The following is a 19,208-nucleotide window of genomic DNA, read 5'->3' as shown; positions in this document are numbered from 1 at the left end:
TGGGTTTTACTCCCAGCAAGAATACGGGCATGCCCCAGACAAAATCCCCAGGCTTGGCTGCACCCAACACATCCCCTTGACTCAGCACCTGAAAACGGTAGGGTGCAGCCGCATGTAGAACTGTGCCACACAGCTGTCAGCCTGTTGACATGGGGGAGCTTTCAACCAAGTCCTGTCTTGCAGCTGACATCAGGCTGCATGACAGAGCTATCCTGCCACATGTTCAGTTTAAGGCAGGATGGAAACTGGCCACAAAAATATTACATATATTTTGTGGAATATTTGCGTGGCTGGTTTGCTGTTTTGCTGTTTTCCATTAATTGTCTGAATGTGTGGCAGTTACAGTTTATGGAGCAATTAACAGGGGCCTGAATTTTCTTTTGTAACTAAGGTTGTTATGGAGCTCTGCTGCCTTTTTTTTTTTGCTGCTGAGCATGGTCCTCTCCAATATCTAGCTTCTTCAGGCTGCAGAGCTCTTCTTTTTCCTAGTATCTGTCTAAACTTACTTTGTTGCCTTTTCAAACCATTTTTACATGTCCTGCTCTCCACAGCAGTGGAGACAAGATGTTCTCCCTCTTTTCGGCAGCTCTTCAGCCTACCTCTGGGCCCTTTCTTACTTATTAAAAAGTGGAGCCCAGAACGGCACAAATACTCTAGATGAGGCCTAACCAATGCTAAATAAAGCAGCATTATCACCTTCCATGTCATACATCTAATCTTTCTATTGATGCAGCCCAAAACTGTGGTAGCTTTTTTTTTTTTTTTTTACAGATGTGTCATTTTACAGGCTCCTATTGAGTATGTGATCCACAAGACTCCTAGATCCTTCTACACAGAGCTGCCATCCATCCAGTTGTCACCCATTTTGTATTTCTGTTCTTCCTAAGTTGTAGCATTTTGCGTTTGTCAGTGTTAAAATTCAGCCTGTTGCCTCTAGCCCAGCTTTCAGTCAGGGTCTTTCTAAATTGTGGTTCTGTCCTTCTGTGTTTTTGCAGTCTTTCCCAGTTTTGTGCCATCTGCAGATTTGCTTAGAAAGCTCTGTCTTCCAGTATCCAAAACACTAATGATCACATTGAACAGCACCAAGCCCAGGACAGACTCCTGTGGGATGTCGTGTGTAACTTCCTGCCATTCTGACAGGGATCCATGTAAAATGACCTTTGCTTGTGGTTACTGAGCTGGTTGTTTATCCACCTCATATCAGTTTAATCTAATTCACCTTTCTACCATTTGTTTATGACAGGTATGTTCAACCCCCAGCATGCGGGCCAAATCTGGCCTGTGGAGTAATTGTTATCCAGCTCATAGGGCCAGGGCCATCCGTAGGGGTGGGCAAGTGGGGCAGCTGCCCTGGGCCCCATGCTTTGGGTGCACCACCGGCTCCACTGCTTAGCTATTCGCCACCCTCCTGCTCTGTGGTTCACCCCCACACCCCCTTTGCCCCACACAGGCTGATATGCCTCAGGCCCCCCACACTCCTAGGGACGACTCTGCATGGGGCTCCCCACAGGCCCAAGAATTTGGCAGCGGGGAACAGTGGCCGCTAACTGCTATTTCCCTGATGCCAAATTTCTGGGCTGGGGGGATCCCCATGAGCTAGATAGCATGAATCTCTGCACTAGGTTGAGTTTGTAGGGCTGATCAGGGTGGTGCAAGGCTGAGTCGGGCATCAGGGAGCACAGCTGGGCAGCAGGGAGCAAAGCTGGGCAGTGTGGGGTGGCACAGCAGAGTAGGCTGGCATGGGGGAGCAAGGAGCTGAGCTGAGCTGTGCTGTGTGGGGCCCACAGTGAGGCTCCGCACTACTTGCCCAGGCCACACAGATGAAGGATAGAGCACCACTGGTTTATTAGAAGGTCACGTGGGACTTTGTTGAAAGCCTTGCTGATGTCCAGGTACCCTGCATCCACTTAATCCTCTTCAACCACCCAGTTAGTTACTTTGTTAAAGGTGATCAAATTTCATAGATTTCATAGACTTTAGGGCTGGAAGAGACCTCAGAAGATCATCGAGTCGAGCCCCCTGCCCCAGGGGCCAGGAAGTCAGCTGGGGTCACAGGATCCCAGCAAGATAAATGTCCAATTCACTCTTAATGGAGTCCAGAGTAGGTGCTTGCACCACCTGTGGTGGCAGTCATGTTCCACAGTCTGTGCCAGGCCTTGGCGGCTCAGGCTATAAAGAAGTTCTTCCTTATGTCCAGCCTGAAACAGTCTTAGAGAAGTTTGTGACAGTTTGACTTTGTTATTCCATGGGGTGCTCTGGTGGACAGGTGTTCCCCCAGATCCTGGTGCACACCCCTTATATACTTATAGGCAGCCACCAGGTCTCCCCTGAACCTGCGCTTTTCCAGGCCGAAGAGTCCCGTGGCTCTCAGCCTGTCATCATAAGGCCTGTTTTCCTGCCCTCTGATCATGCTCATGGCTCTCCTCTGGACTTTCTCAAGCTCCTCCACATCCTTTTTAAATTGTAGAGCCCAGAACTGGATACAGTACTCCAGCTGCAGCCTCACCAAAGCTGAGTACAGCGGGAGGATGACATCCTGGGATTTGCTAGAGAAGCATCTATGGATGCAAGCCAGAGCTTTGCTCATTTTGCCAGCTGCAACATCACATTGGTGGCTCATATTCATCTTGTGGTCAATCATGACCCCTACATCCCTTTTGGCCGTGGTGCCAGCAAATGTAGCACTGCCGAGCCTATAAGCATGCTGTGAGTTTTTCTTCCCAAGGTGGAGTACCTTGCATTTTTCAGAATTGAAGGCCTCCCAGCAGACCTCCCAGGCTAGGGGGTCTGGGCAGCAGATTGCCCCCTCAGTCCCCCTCAGGAGGGAGTCTCCCATGACTAGCACTCTGCATTTCAACTTGGAGAGAGTGGGGGTGGGTGATCCTCCCTTGCCTGCCAGAGCTGGCATCTCTGCAGGCCCTATTGGGACTGCAAGAGGTTCATGCCTGTTGCAAATCCCCAGAGGGGAGGGAGCCTTGGTGCGGCGGGCCTTGAGGCCCTTGACCACCTTGGTCCAACCCCCTGGCTGGACAGCATGGGAGGTCCCCGAGTCCTCCCTTGCCCTGGAGGGTGACCTTGGTCTACCCTCTGCCTCCAGGGGGTGAAGGGCCTGGCAGTAGGAGTCTATTCCCTACTCACCATCCCTGATGGCACGCAGTCTCTGGACTGCAGCCTGGAGCTCCTCTATCTAGCGCCTGATAAATTTGTTTGGCATGATTTGTTCTTAGCAAATCCATGCTGGCTGCTCATGATCAGTCTTGCCTCCTCCAGGTGCTTGCAACTGGCCTTCCTTATGACATGCTCCAGTAGCTTCCCAGGTATTGATATCAGGCTAACCATTGTATAATTCCCTGGGTCCTCCTTTTTGCCTTTTTTAAAGGGCATTATGTTGGCCCTTTTCCAGTACTCTGGTACCTTGCCTGTCTCCCACAACTTGGTAAATATTATTGCCTGTGGCCCCATAATCCCCACTCCCACTTCCTTCAGGACCCTGGGATGAAATTCATCAGGCCAGTTTGCCTTGTGTGTGCGCTGGCAGTCTATGCATCAAGGTGTGGTGCAGTGGGTGTGCCTATGTCCAGATGTGCATTGAGCGTGGAGTGTGCAAATGAATGAGTGTGTATGTGCGGTGGAGGTGTGGATATGCCACGGCTGTGTGTGTGTCTAAGATGTCAGGCCTTGGAGTGAGGGAGCATTGACCCCAGCTGGTAGCAGGATAGATGTTTTCTTCTGTATCTGTGGTCTTCTCATTCTCGGGTATGACTTCCTCCATCAGTTCCATCCCCATGTGCATATCTACATGGTGTTCCTCACCCCTCACCTTGTACCCTGGCACCCATAGCTGGTACATCTGCTGACTTCCAGGTGTGACCTTGTTGTTTCCCTTCTAGCTGAGTACCAGATCCTTTGTGGAAACCAGGCCCCTGGATTTATCATTGACATTCACACAGGGAAGCCAATTGGTGAGTACAGTGGTGGGGGGCCTGCCTTCAGTTACTGCTGGCACTGGTACTCTCCTCTGCCTTCCCTCCTGCTCTCCTACTTAAGTCTTTGTGATCATTTCCTGATCTCCCTCAGCACATGAGCCTGGGGGCAAGGACAAGCAAGAAGGGGAAGGGGGCAGAATTGCTTGGGTTGAGACCGGTCAACTCCGACTAAGGACAACACTAGCATCTCAGTGATTCCAGGCCACACTGGAATATACATAGTACCAGGTTTTGAATGTAGCACCTGCAGGCTTCTCTCCTCTCTCCAGATTATCATAGAGCTCTCACCACCATAGTTTTGAGGCCTTCCAGCAACACCTTTAGTGGCATGACTAACATCATGTTCTGCTTGTTCTTTCTCCTGTCCTCCCCAGATGTGTGTGCAGTGGAATGGTTTTGTGTGCAAATGCCCATGCTGCCCTTAGATCAGAGAAAGCTAGTTGGAGGCATAGGCTTGCCTCTCAGAGCAGCCTGGGAGGAGGCTGGCCCTTTGTTTTGGAAGAATTTACTCCACAGCCTCAGACCAGCCCCTGAGAAGGTCCCATCTCCCACACAAATGAGCTCCCCTTTACTGTAGAAATCTCTGCTCTGCCATGTGACTGTGGCTCATAGGCAGTCTTAGACCCATTATCAAGCTCCTGATAAAAATAGGGTAACGATGGTGCAAAGCATGTTCAGTTCTCAGTGTTCCCCCTGCCTTTCTGCAGAAGGTAACGAGGTCTTAATAACTGGTGATAACTCAGAAATAAACAAGTACAGTTGCCAGAGCCCAGGTGATCAGTAATAGCCCCACCAGCAAACTGAGGCCAGGATTTGAGAGACACTATAAACATGGAGTCCCAGCACAGCTGTTGCAGTCGGTACAGAAGAGAACCAGAAACTCCCACAGGCAGGACCAGGGCCTGGGTCTGCCAGGACTAGTGCCAAAAGAGCACAATTCCTGTCAACACTGGTGCAAAGAGCATGAAGCCCCAACAGGTTGCAAGATAGCAGACCTGAAAATCAGATCACTTTTGCTTCCCCCCCTCCTCCCTCTTGCTAATAATGCAGACCCTCTCTTATGAAAGGCACCAAGAGCCACAGTGGAAGAGCTCAGATTTCAGGCCTGGATTCCAGTAGGGATACAGTGAGAGGTGTCTCCTGTAAAGAAATGCAAAACTCTAAAACTCTTAGGTCAGAGATGATATCTTTTATTAGACCAACTAAGAAATCGCAAAACAAAATCTCTTTGCAAGCTTTCAGGCCCACACACCCTTCTTCAGGCTTAAGTAAAATTAAAGATGGTAAAAGTCCCCTTAGGTAGAAAATAAACTTCATTTTGCACAGAGGAAGCTGAAGATGGGTCCATGAGAGGGCCTTTGTATAAGTTGCTCTTTGTGCAGATAAGGCAGTTTCTCTTCCCTGGTGGTATCAGATGGCAGAAAGGTAGGGAGATGTAGAAATTTTTCTTTCTTGTTTAGCAATGAAGTTTATAATTCCAAAATTGGCTAAAATTTGGCATCTTCCATGTTTCAGGGATGTATTTGGTAGCTGTGTTTGTCTGAGACAAAAAGAAATGCAAAACTCTAAAACTCTTGGTTCAGACATGATACCTTTTATTGGACTAACTAAAATCTAATGGTGTCCTGTCCACAGATGCTTGTAAGTTTGAAAGCTGGAGTCTCTAGCCCCGGTGGTACATAAGACTCAACAGACTTTATCCCCACCAAGGTTCCCTTGGCCTAGTGCAGTGTTTGCAGGCCCTGATGTCAAACTGAAGAGAACAGGGAAAAGATCAGTTTATCTACCATCCCCAAAAGACCAGCATGTAGCAAACTGACAGTGGTGTGAAAGGTTAAGCTGCTGTCTGTGTGGGCATACATGCATGGCCGTAGGGGAGCGAACTGTTCTGGGGTCTGATGGCTAAACAGTGGCATCCCGGAAGCATTTCAGCATGATAAAGATAGTTGCCACTTGCATTCAGCTTACTCTCTCGAAAGTTTGTCCGGGGGCTAAGGGTAGCTCCCAGGGACATTAGAGGGAGAGTACGTGCAGAGAGAGCCGTTTTGTGAAAAATGCAATCTCTTTCCCAAATGAGCATGACCAAAGATGAAGTAGCTCATGTGAGCAAGGATCCAGCCTCTCTCTGTCAGGAACCAAAAGTCTCTAGAGGGCAGCCCGGGCCTTCGAACAATATCAGTAAAGGGAGTGTCGGTATTTAGAGTCTGCTGTTTGTTCCACCCTCTGCTCCTCATTTCACTTGCTGTCAGCCAGAAGTGTCCTTTGCTGTGAATATTCACTGCAGCAAGAGCCAGAACACAGTAGTCCCACAGCCACAGGAGGGAGAGCGGGGCACATGCCATAACATCACTCTTTCCTTCCCGCCCCGGGCTGATGCTTTCCTTGTCCCCCATCTCCCCACATTATTGATGGGGATGTGATTCTCCATGCAGATATTGATGAGTGCAGCGAGATCCCTGCTATCTGCACCAATGGTGTTTGCATTAACCAGATCGGCAGCTTCCGGTGCGAGTGCCCAATTGGATTCAGCTACAACAATATTCTGCTCATCTGCGAAGGTAATAAGGTGGTCGTTGCTGTGCTGGCCAGCAGCTGCATGCATTGCTCTCCGTAGTGCTGGCCCCCAGCGGTAGGTGATGGGGCACCTGACAGCTACGAATGAGGAATGACACTCAAGTCATCTCTGCCAATGGGGTATAGGAGGCAGGATATTTATTACAAGAAGCAAAGCCTTCGTATGGTTTTTATTCTTATTTTTAAATGTTCCTTTTCCACCTCAGAAGATTGTTATTTTTCAAAAAGCTTTAGACCACCCTAACCTGTCACAGGTAAAGCAGGGGGACAGGTGCTCTGTTGAAGTCCTGCTGCCGCAAGGACAGAAAATAGTTATTAAAAAACACACTTGAGAGATTCAAGGAAGAGGGTCATGTCCCCCACTACAGAGAAAAGGCATCCATGCCAATTTGACCACAGGGTAAAATTCCCTTCTGATCTCAAATGTGGCAATCAGTGTGACCGTGACCAGAGGGGCAAGACTCTCTAATCAGGAATCACAGGTGCTTTAGTCCCAGCAGAACCATCAGTACATCCCAGTCAAGTGCCCCTAGTCTTGGCTGTGGCCAGCACCCAAACTTTCTGAGAAAGACAGAAAAAAACAATACAACCCCTCCCGCCCCACCACCACCTGTAGCAACAAGAAAAGAAAAATTCCTGCCACGTGGCAACCAGAATATTTTAGGGAAAATATTTTAGAAGAAATGTTCTTTCAGTCTGTTGGTGCCTGACCAGGTGCCACGATGCTTGCTTGTGGCACGCTCAAGGGGAGTTGTGCAGTCAGTGCCAGTGATTTCTTTCTCTCTTCAGACATCGATGAATGCAGCAGTGGTGAGAATCTTTGCCAGCGCAATGCTGACTGCATCAACATCCCAGGCAGTTACAGGTGCGAGTGCTCAACTGGATACAAGCTGTCGCCTAGTGGAGCCTGTGTGGGTAAGATGGGAGCTGTTCACTATTTATACCAGGGGAGTACTCAAACACTGCACAGGACCTAAGTCAGGAGACCAGTGTGTGCTTGAACTTCCTGCCTGGTTTCTTTGCATGGCAATGGAATGGAGAAAGGATTTTATTGTTCTTGGCATATTCGTGATTATGGATCTCAGGATTTTTTTAACAGACTGTGACTGTGCTGCATCAAGTTTAGTAGGGCTGTAGGGATGCAGAGGAGTGAGACCACTGTGGAAATGCTGTAATGATCTGGTGTCTGAAATACACATTAGAAAAACTAGTCTGTGCAAGGTGGCTGTGCAAGGGGTAATCACTGGGCGGCTGATATGCCTCTGGTATCCTCTAAGCTCTGCTTGAGTACACTAGTGAAGCAGACCCAGGGGGCAAGCGTCTGCCTGACAGCTGAATGTCTAAGGGTAGAGTTCTCCTTCCCTTTGTGCATCTAAATAGCAGCTGTGTAGCAGTGTGAGTGACATTTGTAGTACTTCCATGCAGGTAGTGATTCTGTTACCCCATGCCATGGGTGCACATCAAGAGACTGAGCATGCTCAGTGAGCTTTGCACTGGCCTGGAAGTCTGCATGGCCATTCTGGCAGTGTAACTGTCTAAATCACAGAGGTGCAGCCAAACAGAAATCCACGACTAACAGGTGTAAGAGGAGGAGAAGGGTCCTGTCATAGTTTAGGTCTGTGAATTAAGTCGTCAAGGCACTTGTCCAAGGAGCAGGAAACCTGGGTTTTAGGGCTCCCACCCCAAAAAGAAGTTTTGAACCTGTTGGTTTTTTTTATCAAGCTTTTATTTTGCATAGTGCATTAACCGCAAGGTCACAAGTCAGGAATTTTTCAAATGGTTTTTCAGCTGTGGCTGGATAGTTCATTCACTGTGCTGAGAAGTCACAAGCCAAAACCCCTTCTGGCGAATAAGCTGTAGGGGAGATACAGCCTGTGCTTTCTGGGTAAATGTCCTAACCATTCAGCTATTAGGGCTAAAGTATGGCAAGGACTGGGGGCCTTGTGTTCGCCTACAAACTTAGTTATTTCTATAGGCTGACTTCAGAGTGCTCCAAAACCCACATACAAAAGGAGAAAATCTTGAAAACTGGTAGGGCAGAGCAGGGAGTAGGTAGAGAGTTCAGGACAAATTTATAGCCGTTGGATCAATGAGATCCAAATATCTAGCCGACCAGATATAAGCATTTCTTAAATTTCAGAATGTGCTAAAATCAGTCTGCTTAGTGAGATATTCCTGATTATTGCCATACTACAACAAGGCCTGGAGTGAACTTCAGGAACTGCAATAGTACATTGACTGGGTTGATTCTCACCCTACAGAGCTGCTGTTGGGCTGTATTCATCTGCATGGGGCATAGGTGGATCCAAGAGTGTGTAAAGGGATGCGTGCATGTGCGCGAGCAGTGACTGAGTGCTGCAAGGGTGGCTGTGAACTCCCTGCCCCCACAATGAGGCTGGCAGACCAAGCAGAGGAACAGCACCAGGGGACTTTTTTCTAGCTGCTGCTCTTTGCTTTCTGGTAGGAGCGCTTTCAGGGGTCACGCTTACAAGCGTGTTCCCATAACCAGGAGAGCTAGAAACTTACTGTTTTTAGAAATGAAAACTCAGATTCTCTTGAGTGCAGGAGAAAGGGGCTTTAAGAAACTGTCAAATATTGTGAGACTTGGGATAAAATTATAAGAGCTGAAATCACAGTTGTTTAGTGAAACGCCTGCTGGTTAATCCGTGATGGCCCAGAAACAAGCACAGTGCCCCCTTCTGAATAGAGGAGCTGCGTTTCCAATTTGGTTGGAGTCTTTCCTGTACCTTATTTTCTGCGTCGTTTTGTTCCAGGTCGTAATGAATGCCAGGAAATTCCCAACGTCTGCAGCCACGGTGACTGCGTTGACACTGAGGGCAGCTATATCTGTGTCTGTCACAACGGGTTCAAAGCCACAGGAGAGCAGACCATGTGCATGGGTCAGTGTGGATGGGGCAGCAGCCATGCAAATGTTGTACCGGGCTGCTTTGAAGTTCTGTGACACTTAAATCTGTTCTAGCGTGGGAGTAAAAACTTTCTGGGGACTTAATGGCTTGTTGCTGTGTAACTGAAACTGCCACTGCCTGGCAGAGAGCGAGCCAATATATTACCTTGATTCAAGGTTTGTGAGTCCTCATGTTAACTCTTGCCAAATCAAGCAGCCGTCCCTCCCATAACTGAACACCCAGGCCCAGGGCCAGAAACGGCTCAGCCCTTGACCTGCTGTCATGCTTTTCTCTTCAGATATTGATGAATGTGACCGGCAGCCTTGTGGAAATGGCACCTGCAAGAACACAGTGGGTTCCTACAACTGCCTGTGCTTCCCTGGCTTTGAGCTAACACACAACAATGATTGCATGGGTAAGAGCACGTACAGTGCCAGCTCCAGAAGTATTAGAGTCTATTGTCACACACAGTTGCAGGTGTATCACTATTTAGTTCGGGGTCGCACCCAAAAACAGCTGTAAAGAAAACAGTTGGGTGGCATACAACCAGCCCAGTGGAGTTGTTGCATTGCATCTCGCACTCCATTGTGCATCTCTTTTGTACCCTGTGCAGATATCGATGAGTGCTCATCCCTGGTGGGGCAGGTGTGTCGGAACGGCCAGTGTATAAACAGCATTGGGTCCTTCCAGTGTCTGTGCCAGGAAGGCTACGACCGGACCCCAGATGGGAAAAACTGTGTTGGTGAGTGTCTGGGCACATCTTGGGTAATAGCACTATAATGCTCGGGTACCTCCTGCTCATGAGTCAACTGGATTTTTGTTAGCAAAGCACCCCATAACGTAAGGTCTTTACTCCTTGTGGTGCATGTAGAACTCCTGGGCACTGGCAAAATTCAAGTTTGAAAGACATTGTGGGTTTGAGATGTGGAGCTCTAGTCCCAGCAAGGAGAGCTCCCAGTGCCCAGTGTTTGTAGACTAGGGAGGGGTTGAGGTCATGCACCACTGTACAATCCTCAGCTACCGAGAGTTGACTATTTTATTGCAGAGGCTGCTTTAGTCAAAAATGAAGGCGCTGATCCAGTCCTCTTGGACAGACTGTTTTCTCTAAGTTTATTACTCTCAGAGGGATCGACTAGCAAATTTCCCAGCTTCATTCCCTGAACTGAGACCACTTTTAGGGCCAGAAATCCCAGGCCACCTGCAGGGCAAGATAACCTCCACAGCCAAAGCCCTGTCATCTGACTGACTACCAAAAGCCACACACGCTGTTCCCAGCAGTACCTGAGGCTCTCCCTGCTTCAGACAGGCAAAGATTGCACTATGTCCAATACCACATTGTGCAAACTGCAGCTAAACAGAGTCTTATAGGCAGCAGGTATTGCAGAGAACCATAGTCATATTCATCGGGGAGACCATGAGCCCCTTATATTCTCAGCCTGAGTCCTTTAAGGGATTAATTTGAACGGCGGCATTATTCTGTGGTTGGGGTGTCATGATCTTGCCATAATCTGGCTAGGAGGATGTGTTGTTACTAACCCAGGCACCTGGCTACACTGCTAAGGTTGCAGTGCAGGACACATGTATACATAAAACATCCTGTTCCCTGTTTCTTTGTGCAAGAGGTTCCAATACCTAGTGCCTAGCTGTGGGCACATCAGCTGCAGATTGCAAAGTGAGTACTTCACTTGGGACCTTTGCCCTTAGGGTTTAAAAGAAGGAAGTGGAGTTTTCTAGGGCACCATTTCCTCTTCAGCCCATGCAGGACCTGTTGGGCAGGAGCATGTTTGGGGCATCAGTCCTTGCCTGGAACGCTCCCATGTGTGCCAAAGTGGCATACATTTCTAAGCAGCTAGAGCTCAACCCTTTGGGTGCCTTCATTTTATAAAGATTTACCTGTCATTTTCCCCTCTGTTTATTTGCAGACATTAATGAGTGTGTGAGCCTGCCTGGGACCTGTTCTCCTGGAACATGTCAAAACCTGGAAGGCTCTTTCCGTTGTATCTGTCCCCCGGGGTACGAGGTGCAGAATGACAACTGCATCGGTAACGTTGATTCCTCTATTCAGTCTGCAGTACCAAGGGTCCAGTACTGTCCATGCCTTCAGACTGTAACCACTGCCCCATCTGGTGGAGCCAGCATTTCATGGGCAGCAGAGATACAGGCAGTGCCCAAAACCTCATCTCTACAGCAAATTAGGAGCAGAGCGAGTGGGGCCTGGCACCTGCTGAAAAAAAGTGTTTGACAGATGCCTCACCTCACAGTCACTGGGAGGATTTTCATTATAGTGAACTGTCAGGTGGGAGGCTGGGGAAGATGTGCATGTTGCTGCAGTCTAATGGGCATAATTAGGCCTGGCCAGCTGGGCCACAGCTCTCTAAACGGTTCCCACTGATTCTGTCTTTGTGTAAGGAGGGGCCTGCACAGTGCAGTAGGAAAAGAGCTCCATGGCCCTGCCTCTCGTGGGGAGCTGTGAGGCTGTGCAACTCAGGTTGTTGCTTACTTCTCTCTTTCCTGGTTTCTGATGTCTGGAGCAGGTCAGATACCAGGCGACATTGGGCCCTACGGGCAGCAGCCCAGTGTCTGCACCCTGCATTGTGCTGGGAAGATGGGCTGAGGGGACAAGCTTAGTCTCAGGAGTGGGCAGTGCTGACCAGGCAAGTCCTTTGCAAGGCCAACAGAAGTGTATTGTCCAGTAGAGCCTGCCAAGAAATGGGCTGTGGGTGCTACTTCCCATCTTCCAGCATGGGTCAGACTTACCCCAGTCCTAGCTCCACATGGCCCTTACATCCACCAGTGTAATGTTAATGGAAAGAGTTACAAGATGTTTGTTCGAGTCCGTGTGTAATAAATACCCTCTCATGTCCCCCGTGCTCCCAGATATCAATGAGTGTGAAGAGGAGCCCAACATCTGCCTGTTTGGAACCTGCACCAACACCCCCGGCAGCTTCCAATGCATTTGTCCCCCTGGCTTTGTCCTGTCTGACAATGGCCGCAGGTGCTTTGGTGAGTGTCTGTAGCCTTGCCTACAAGCCAGTGAGGTCAGTGGCAAGTCGGGGGTGTTGCCCACCAGCTGGGAAGGACTGCAGAAGTGCTTCCTGTGACATCTGGTGCTGCATCCGCACGTCAGCTGTGACTGGGTTGGCCTCTGCATGTGCTCAGACACAAGAGAGTCCCCAGAGAGCAGTGGGCCCCAGGGAGCACTCAGGAGAAGAGTGTCAACCCAGCATCACCTCCTGCACTGCTCTGCAAGAGCCAGGGCCTCTGTCCTTTGGGAGCTGATCTGAGCCACAGTCCAAGTCTGGGAGGGAATGTCTGATACACTGAGCCTGCCTATGCATGTCTTTAATGCTCTGCTCCATCCCGCTGCAGATACTCGCCAGAGCTTCTGCTTCACCCGCTTTGATAACGGGAAATGCTCCGTCCCCAAGGCCTTCAATACCACCAAAGCCCGGTGCTGCTGCAGCAAGATGCCTGGAGAGGGCTGGGGTGACCCATGTGAGCTGTGCCCTCAAGAAGGGAATGGTAGGTGGCTCAGGCCCCTTGTGTCATGTATCACCAAGAACTGCTGTAGGGTGGGGAGGCTGCAGCTGTGGGAATGAGGTGCAACAGATGCAGCAAGGAGCACAGACAGTGCTGTGAGGAATAGGAGCCTCTGTGCACCCTGCAGCATGGACACCCCTGCTAGTGCAGGGATCCCATAAGGGAAATGGTGCCCTTGAAAGCAAATGTTCATCACTTGGTTGCAGCACTCAGACTGGAGGCTTTCTCTTTTAGGCAGGGGGAAAGGGAACATTCAGCCTTCAGGCTCTTGGGTTCTGTTTTCAGCTCTGCTGTCACTTCTGTGGATGGCTTTGGACAAGTCATTGCACCCCTTTGTGACTCTGATACCCAAGAAAGGTGCTGTTTATTTCCCCACCCCTTGGGCTTCTGGCAGGTGGTATATAATGAGCAGTATAATCATCAATCATTAATAGTTTCATAGTTTCATAGATGTTAGGGTCAGAAGGGACCTATTAGATCTCTGACCCCCTGCCCTGGGTAGGAATGAGTACTGGGGTCAGGTGACCCCATCCAGGTGTCTGTCCAATCTCCTTTTAAACACCTCCAAGGTAGGGGAAAGCACCACCTCCCTTGGAAACTTATTCCATATTTTGGCAGCCCTCACTGTAAAGAATTTTTTCCTGATGTCCAATCTGAATTTGCTTTCTTCCAGTTTGTGGCCATTATTTCTAGTTACCCCAGCAGGTGCCCTGGTAAACATTTTATCCCCTATTTCTTGCTGGCCCCCCCGATGAGTTTGTAGGCAGCTGCGAGATCACCTCTCAGCCTCCTTTTGCGGGGGCTAAAGAGGTTCAGATCTCGCAATCGGTCCACATAGGGTTTTTTCTGTAGGCCTTTAAGCAGACGAGTGGCCCTCCTCTGAACCCTCTCCAGGCCATCCACATCCCTCCCGAAGTGCAGCGCCCAAAACTGGACACAGAACTCCAACTGTGGCCTGACCAATGCTGCATAGAGGGGAAGTATCACCTCCCTAGACCTGTTTGCGATGCACCTACTTATGCAAGAAAGGGTGCAGTTAGCTTTACTTATTACCCCATCGCACTGGTGACTCGTGTTCATTTTGGAGTCGACTACGACTCCAAACTCCCTTCCCGCAGTTGTGCTACTTAGAGTGGTACCTCCCAGGCTGTAGGAGTGTTGATGATTCTTCCTCCCCAGGTGCAACACATGCCACTTATCCTTGTTAAACTGCATCCTATTCTGTTCGGCCCATTTCCCCAGCCTGTCCAAATCAGCCTGGATTCTCTCCCTGCCATCTAGTTTGTGTACCTCCCTCCATAATTTGGTGTCATCAGCAAATTTGGACAGGGTGCTTTCTACTCCTTTGTCCAAGTCAGTAATGAAGATACTGAATAGTACCACTCCCAGAACAGAGCCTTGGGGGACTCCGCTGCCCACATTTGTCCGGGTAGAAACCAGCCTGTCCACCACCACTGTCTGGCTGCATCGCATAAGTCAATGTTCTACCCACCGGACTGTGTAATAATCTACATTGCAATTGTTTAGTTTATTTATAAGAATTGGGTGTGACACTGTGTCAAAGGCCTTTTTAAAATCTAAGTAAATAACATCTCCCCCTATTCCTTCATCCAAGCATTTTGTGACCTGGTCATAACATGAAACCAGGTTAGTCAGGCAGGATCTGCCTGCTATGAACCCATGCTGATTGCCCCTTAGCATCATTTTACCCACTGGCCCCCCACAAATGTGATCCTTAACAATTTTCTCAAAGTTCTTGCCAAGGATAGAGGTGGCCAGCCTATAGGCACCTGGTTCCTCCTTCCTCCCCTTCTTGAAAATAGGGACCACATTGGCCCTTTTCCAATCCTCTGGGACCTGGCCAGAGCACCACGAGTGCTCAGACAGTTGTTCCAGCAGCTCTGCTATGACTCTAGCTATTTCCCTAAGCACCCTACGAGTTAATCTTTGTACAAAGCCTTGTCACTAGCCCAGGCAGGGTTTCCCTAAGGGGCTCTGTGATGTGTATTCCAGCTGCAGCAATTGGGAGCACTTTTTAGCACATCTCACTTTTCTCATTTTTCCCAGTTGCCTTTCAGGAGCTGTGTCCATATGGCCATGGGGCCATCCCTGGCCCAGGCGATACCCGAGAAGGTAAGGCAAGATTTTTGTGAACATCATGGTGTAGCAGGCCTTCCTGAGCTTCCTCACAGGTCTTTATGCCCCCTGCCTGTCAGCTGGGGTCTATTAAGTGCTCTGGCTCCTCAGTAGGTTACCGCCTTCATTTTGCCTTCCATGCTTTAGTTGGTAATCAGTTTAAATTTAGGAGGCAGCCCTCAGTTTAAATCAGAGAGACACTAGGCATCTCTCCCCACTCATGTGGCATCCTTAGCTGGCCCAGTAGTTGTGGTCCCATTTAAGCCTTTACTTACCTGCCAGTTAAGTCCCCTAGAGCCATCTGTCTCACCAAATAAGGCCACCCAGATTTGAGCAGTTCCCCCAACTGAGGCTGCTCAGGGCTGCAGTCCTCCTTGAGTCTCTTACTGTAGGCCAGCATGCCAGGATTGTCGGGTCTTGGTGAATTCTGCTTTCCTCCCTTCTTGGCCTACTTACAGTACCCCCCCCCCCAGTAGCTCTTCTAGAGTGCGATACACACTGCTGTCAGCCCAAGGGGCTTCTAGTAGCCTGCTTGCACAAAGTCCCGAGGAGCCCACAGGGCTGTGAGCCCTCAACATGTAGTCATCAACCACTCTATTAAATGAACCTCTTAACAGCAAAAGGGGCTTTTCCTCTTTGCATGCCCCTTTCTAGCTTGCAGGCTCCCTAGCTACAGCCTGTAGCAGGCTTCTGTTCCAGCTGTAATCCCTGGGAGCGTAGAGCTTTACTAGGAGCTCCTCATCTGGGCCAGTCTTGTCCCTCTCCTGTTCTGGAGCTGAATTTGTGTGTCTTAGGCCTAACTCTTTCTGTCGCTATTCAAAACAGTCTGTTTAAAGGGCCTGTGCCCTTTTTCCTGGCTAATAGGGTAAGGGCCCACTATTACACATGGGCCAAATGATGTAATGGACAAAATGTACCAGTGAGCAACTTGCCTTTTGTTTCAGACCAAGAAGTAGTCAGGCTCATGTATTTTGTGTTGTGTACATGCTGAGTTCCTGCGCCAGGAGCTCTCTATGCTTTCTGTGGGCTCAGGATCCTTCCTGTTGTACCTGGGGCACCTCACTCAGTTCTTACTCAATCCTTCCTGAAGCCAAATTCCCACTTACTTTAGTGAGTGAGGCCCCAGTTTGCCCCACAATCCTTGGTCTGTAGCCGTGGAGCCCTGTCTTCACAAGGGAGCTATTCTCAGCACCTGGATGCATTTAGTGCCAGTGTATGGAAAGCTACTAATGAATCAGGAATTTCAAAGTTTCTTTTGGTTTCCACTTCAGATGTGAATGAATGCTCTGAGAACCTGGGCATCTGCATAAATGGGGCATGTATTAACACTGATGGCTCCTTCCGCTGTGAGTGCCCCTTTGGGTATAACCTGGACTACACTGGAGTCAACTGTGTTGGTAAGTGGTTTCACCTCAAACTAGAGGAGATCTTTTTGGAGGAGGCAGGAGCTCCTACAAGGAGGTCACTGCATAATTGGGACAATTTGCTGCCTGCCTCATTCTGGCTTAGATGCTTCTAGCCATTGTTCTTCCCCTTAAATCCAAGGGGAATTTCTGACTCACCCACCCTGGCTTCTAGTTGAATATACTGGCTGCCAAAAGAGATGAGTCCCAGGGTCTCTTGTGACATAAGCTGAAGCTTCTAATGCTGTTTCCGGCCTTCCTCAGACACAGATGAGTGCTCCATTGGTAACCCCTGTGGGAATGGGACCTGCAGCAACGTGGTAGGAGGCTTTGAATGCACCTGTGAGGAAGGATTTGAGCCAGGCCCCATGATGACATGTGAAGGTAATGTTCCTTGGGGGCCAGTGCATCTTGTTGGGTTTGCAAGCCTACAGTGAAGCTAGTGCAACTGGCTGGGAGGGCAAGACATCCAGCACTGCAGTGAGGAGGGACAGGTACCGAGCAGGCAGCAAGGTGTAGATTCACATGTATTCTCTCACCCTTCCCCTTCTACCCACACAGTCTCTCCCATTTTTTCTCAGACCGTACCCTCCACCCCCATCCTCAACACGTGTTTGCATCAGAGTTGAATCTTTCACACTCTTCGATGCATGTTAGACCATTTCCCTGTGACAGGATGTGTCCCTGGAGCATCGACAGGTTGGGGGACAGGGTGTACACAGTGGAACTCATGGGCTTCTTGCTCCAGCAGAGCTTCTGAAGTCCTTGGAGAGTGACCCTGGGAGCGGGCTTCTCTTGGTACTAAGGGTTATTGATCTCTGCTCCATACCCACTGTAAAGGCAGGAGAAACATTTTGAGCTCTGGACTCCATTGCTAGGGAAGGGTAGTGCAGTGATTATAGCATAGGATTAGAGCACGAGTGACCTGAACCACCCCAACCAAAGAACTGCTTTGCTGCAAACTTCCTGTGTGGTTTGGGGCAAGTCACTTGGGCTGCATGGAGCTCTTAGCCATGCCCTGCCATGCAGGCTGGTTGGGAGGTTCAGGGCATATACAGTTCTGAGGTGCTGAGATGCAGTAATGAAGGCCAGATAGCATGAACGGCGCATGCCCCCAGCAGCTGGGGGGGAATGGCTACGCTGGTGGCAACAGGAGCGCAGTGGTGGCAGGAGCCCTGGCGGCAGTGAGTGAGAAGCTTCCGCAGACACCGCCAGCACTGTTGGCAGTGGGGGGTGGCGAGCTTCGACCAGGGGTCAGCGACCACCCACAGGTGCTGCCGGCAGTGTCGGCACTTTTTTGCAGGGGGTGCACTGCCATGCGCAGGGAGTGTACATGCACCCATCTGCACCCCCTACTCATCGCCTCTGCCAGATAGCATCACTCTGCAAACAGAAAAGGGCCTAAGAGGCAACCAGACATATTGAGACGGTAAAGGGTTGGGATTCTTCCAAGAGTTGGGTGCTGCGTGCTTCTTACCCACCGTGTGGAATAAGACTGGTATTTCTTATCCCTGTGACAGTGCTGTGAAGATGTACCTGCCTTCTTCATTGCATGGCAGTGCTAGGGCCTGTGGGACTGCAGTAAGCTACTGGTACAATAGCGGTGTGTGTCAAGCCATTATAACAGGGAGCAATCACCACTCTCTCCGCAGGGACAACACAGCCTAGAGTAGCCATAGAGATATACAGGGTATAACCAGCAATGCAGTTTCTGCTAGAGGAACTAACTGGTCCCGCTGCGGTGTGGGGGTCAGATTCACTCTCCTCTTTCTGACTTCAGACATCAATGAATGTGTGCTGAACCCCCTGCTCTGTGCCTTCCGCTGTATCAACACCTTTGGCTTCTATGAGTGCACCTGCCCCTCTGGATATGCCCTCCGGGAGGACAGAAGAATGTGCAAAGGTAAAGGCCAATTTTGCCAAGGAGTTCCCAGCCCCTTCCACAGCCTTTTGCCCTTAACCAGCTTCACTTGCCCTTGTGGAGCACTGTTGCCCCTATCCTCCTTGCCTCTATCCTCTTCCCATTCATACTTCATGTTTGCAGCACCTGTTCGTGCCCTTTCACATTTTTAGCTGAAGAGCAAAGGAGCATATTGTGCTGCCACGCAAAGCAGCCTGCAGCACTGGAGTTAGACTTCCTTGTAGGAAAGAATCAGTCAAACAGAGCAGGAAACTGGGATTGTGCACCTGGCTCTGTCAGCGGATCAAATTGTGTCACCTTTCTGTGCTGCAGTGCTGGCAACCATCCTCATCGCACGCACCTCCCTGGCAGTAATGGACTGCTGTCTGTGGAGCACTCTGGCACTGTGGCTGGAGCCAAAGGGCCCTCTCAGTGTGAGACCAAGTAGTTTTATACAAGGTGGGGTCCGGAAGTCTCGCTCAATGTTGGGCCAAAGTGTTTCATGCAGGATGGAAACAAGTGCCCTCAACAGTGTGGTCTTGATTGTAGATCTGGACGAGTGCGCTGAGGGCCTCCATGACTGTGAGTCTCGAGGAATGGTGTGCAAGAACCTCATTGGTACCTTCATGTGCATCTGTCCACCAGGGATGCAGCGCAGGCCTGATGGAGAAAGCTGCACAGGTATCAGTCATCTATAGGGGGCATTTGCCACAGAGTCCAATATCCATCTACCTCCAGGCAGATAGCTGTCTGTCCAGCCCTG

At 49.8% G+C, this 19,208-nt stretch overlaps 1 protein-coding gene across 2 annotated transcripts in view; it reads left to right on the top strand.

Moving 5' to 3' along the window:
• The window catches only part of FBN3 (fibrillin 3), a 295,809-nt gene that overhangs the window by 248,281 nt on the left and 28,320 nt on the right, over positions 1-19,208 (top strand). For both annotated transcript variants that reach the window (XM_019513191.1, XM_019513193.1), the window contains exons 42-55: positions 3,891-3,962; positions 6,419-6,544; positions 7,350-7,475; positions 9,335-9,460; positions 9,765-9,881; positions 10,080-10,208; positions 11,389-11,508; positions 12,344-12,469; positions 12,836-12,988; positions 15,074-15,139; positions 16,414-16,539; positions 16,810-16,929; positions 18,326-18,448; positions 18,995-19,126. In XM_019513191.1, coding sequence (XP_019368736.1) covers positions 3,891-3,962; positions 6,419-6,544; positions 7,350-7,475; positions 9,335-9,460; positions 9,765-9,881; positions 10,080-10,208; positions 11,389-11,508; positions 12,344-12,469; positions 12,836-12,988; positions 15,074-15,139; positions 16,414-16,539; positions 16,810-16,929; positions 18,326-18,448; positions 18,995-19,126 — 1,662 coding nt within the window. The remainder of the gene's footprint in view (positions 1-3,890; positions 3,963-6,418; positions 6,545-7,349; positions 7,476-9,334; positions 9,461-9,764; positions 9,882-10,079; positions 10,209-11,388; positions 11,509-12,343; positions 12,470-12,835; positions 12,989-15,073; positions 15,140-16,413; positions 16,540-16,809; positions 16,930-18,325; positions 18,449-18,994; positions 19,127-19,208) is intronic.

Source organism: Gavialis gangeticus, unplaced genomic scaffold (assembly GCF_001723915.1).
Source record: "Gavialis gangeticus isolate Ggan-Ray unplaced genomic scaffold, GavGan_comp1, whole genome shotgun sequence".
Taxonomy (NCBI): Eukaryota; Metazoa; Chordata; order Crocodylia; family Gavialidae; genus Gavialis; species Gavialis gangeticus.
The sequence above is the reverse complement of the archived record's forward strand: the minus strand, read 5'-3'. Positions and strand labels throughout refer to the sequence as shown.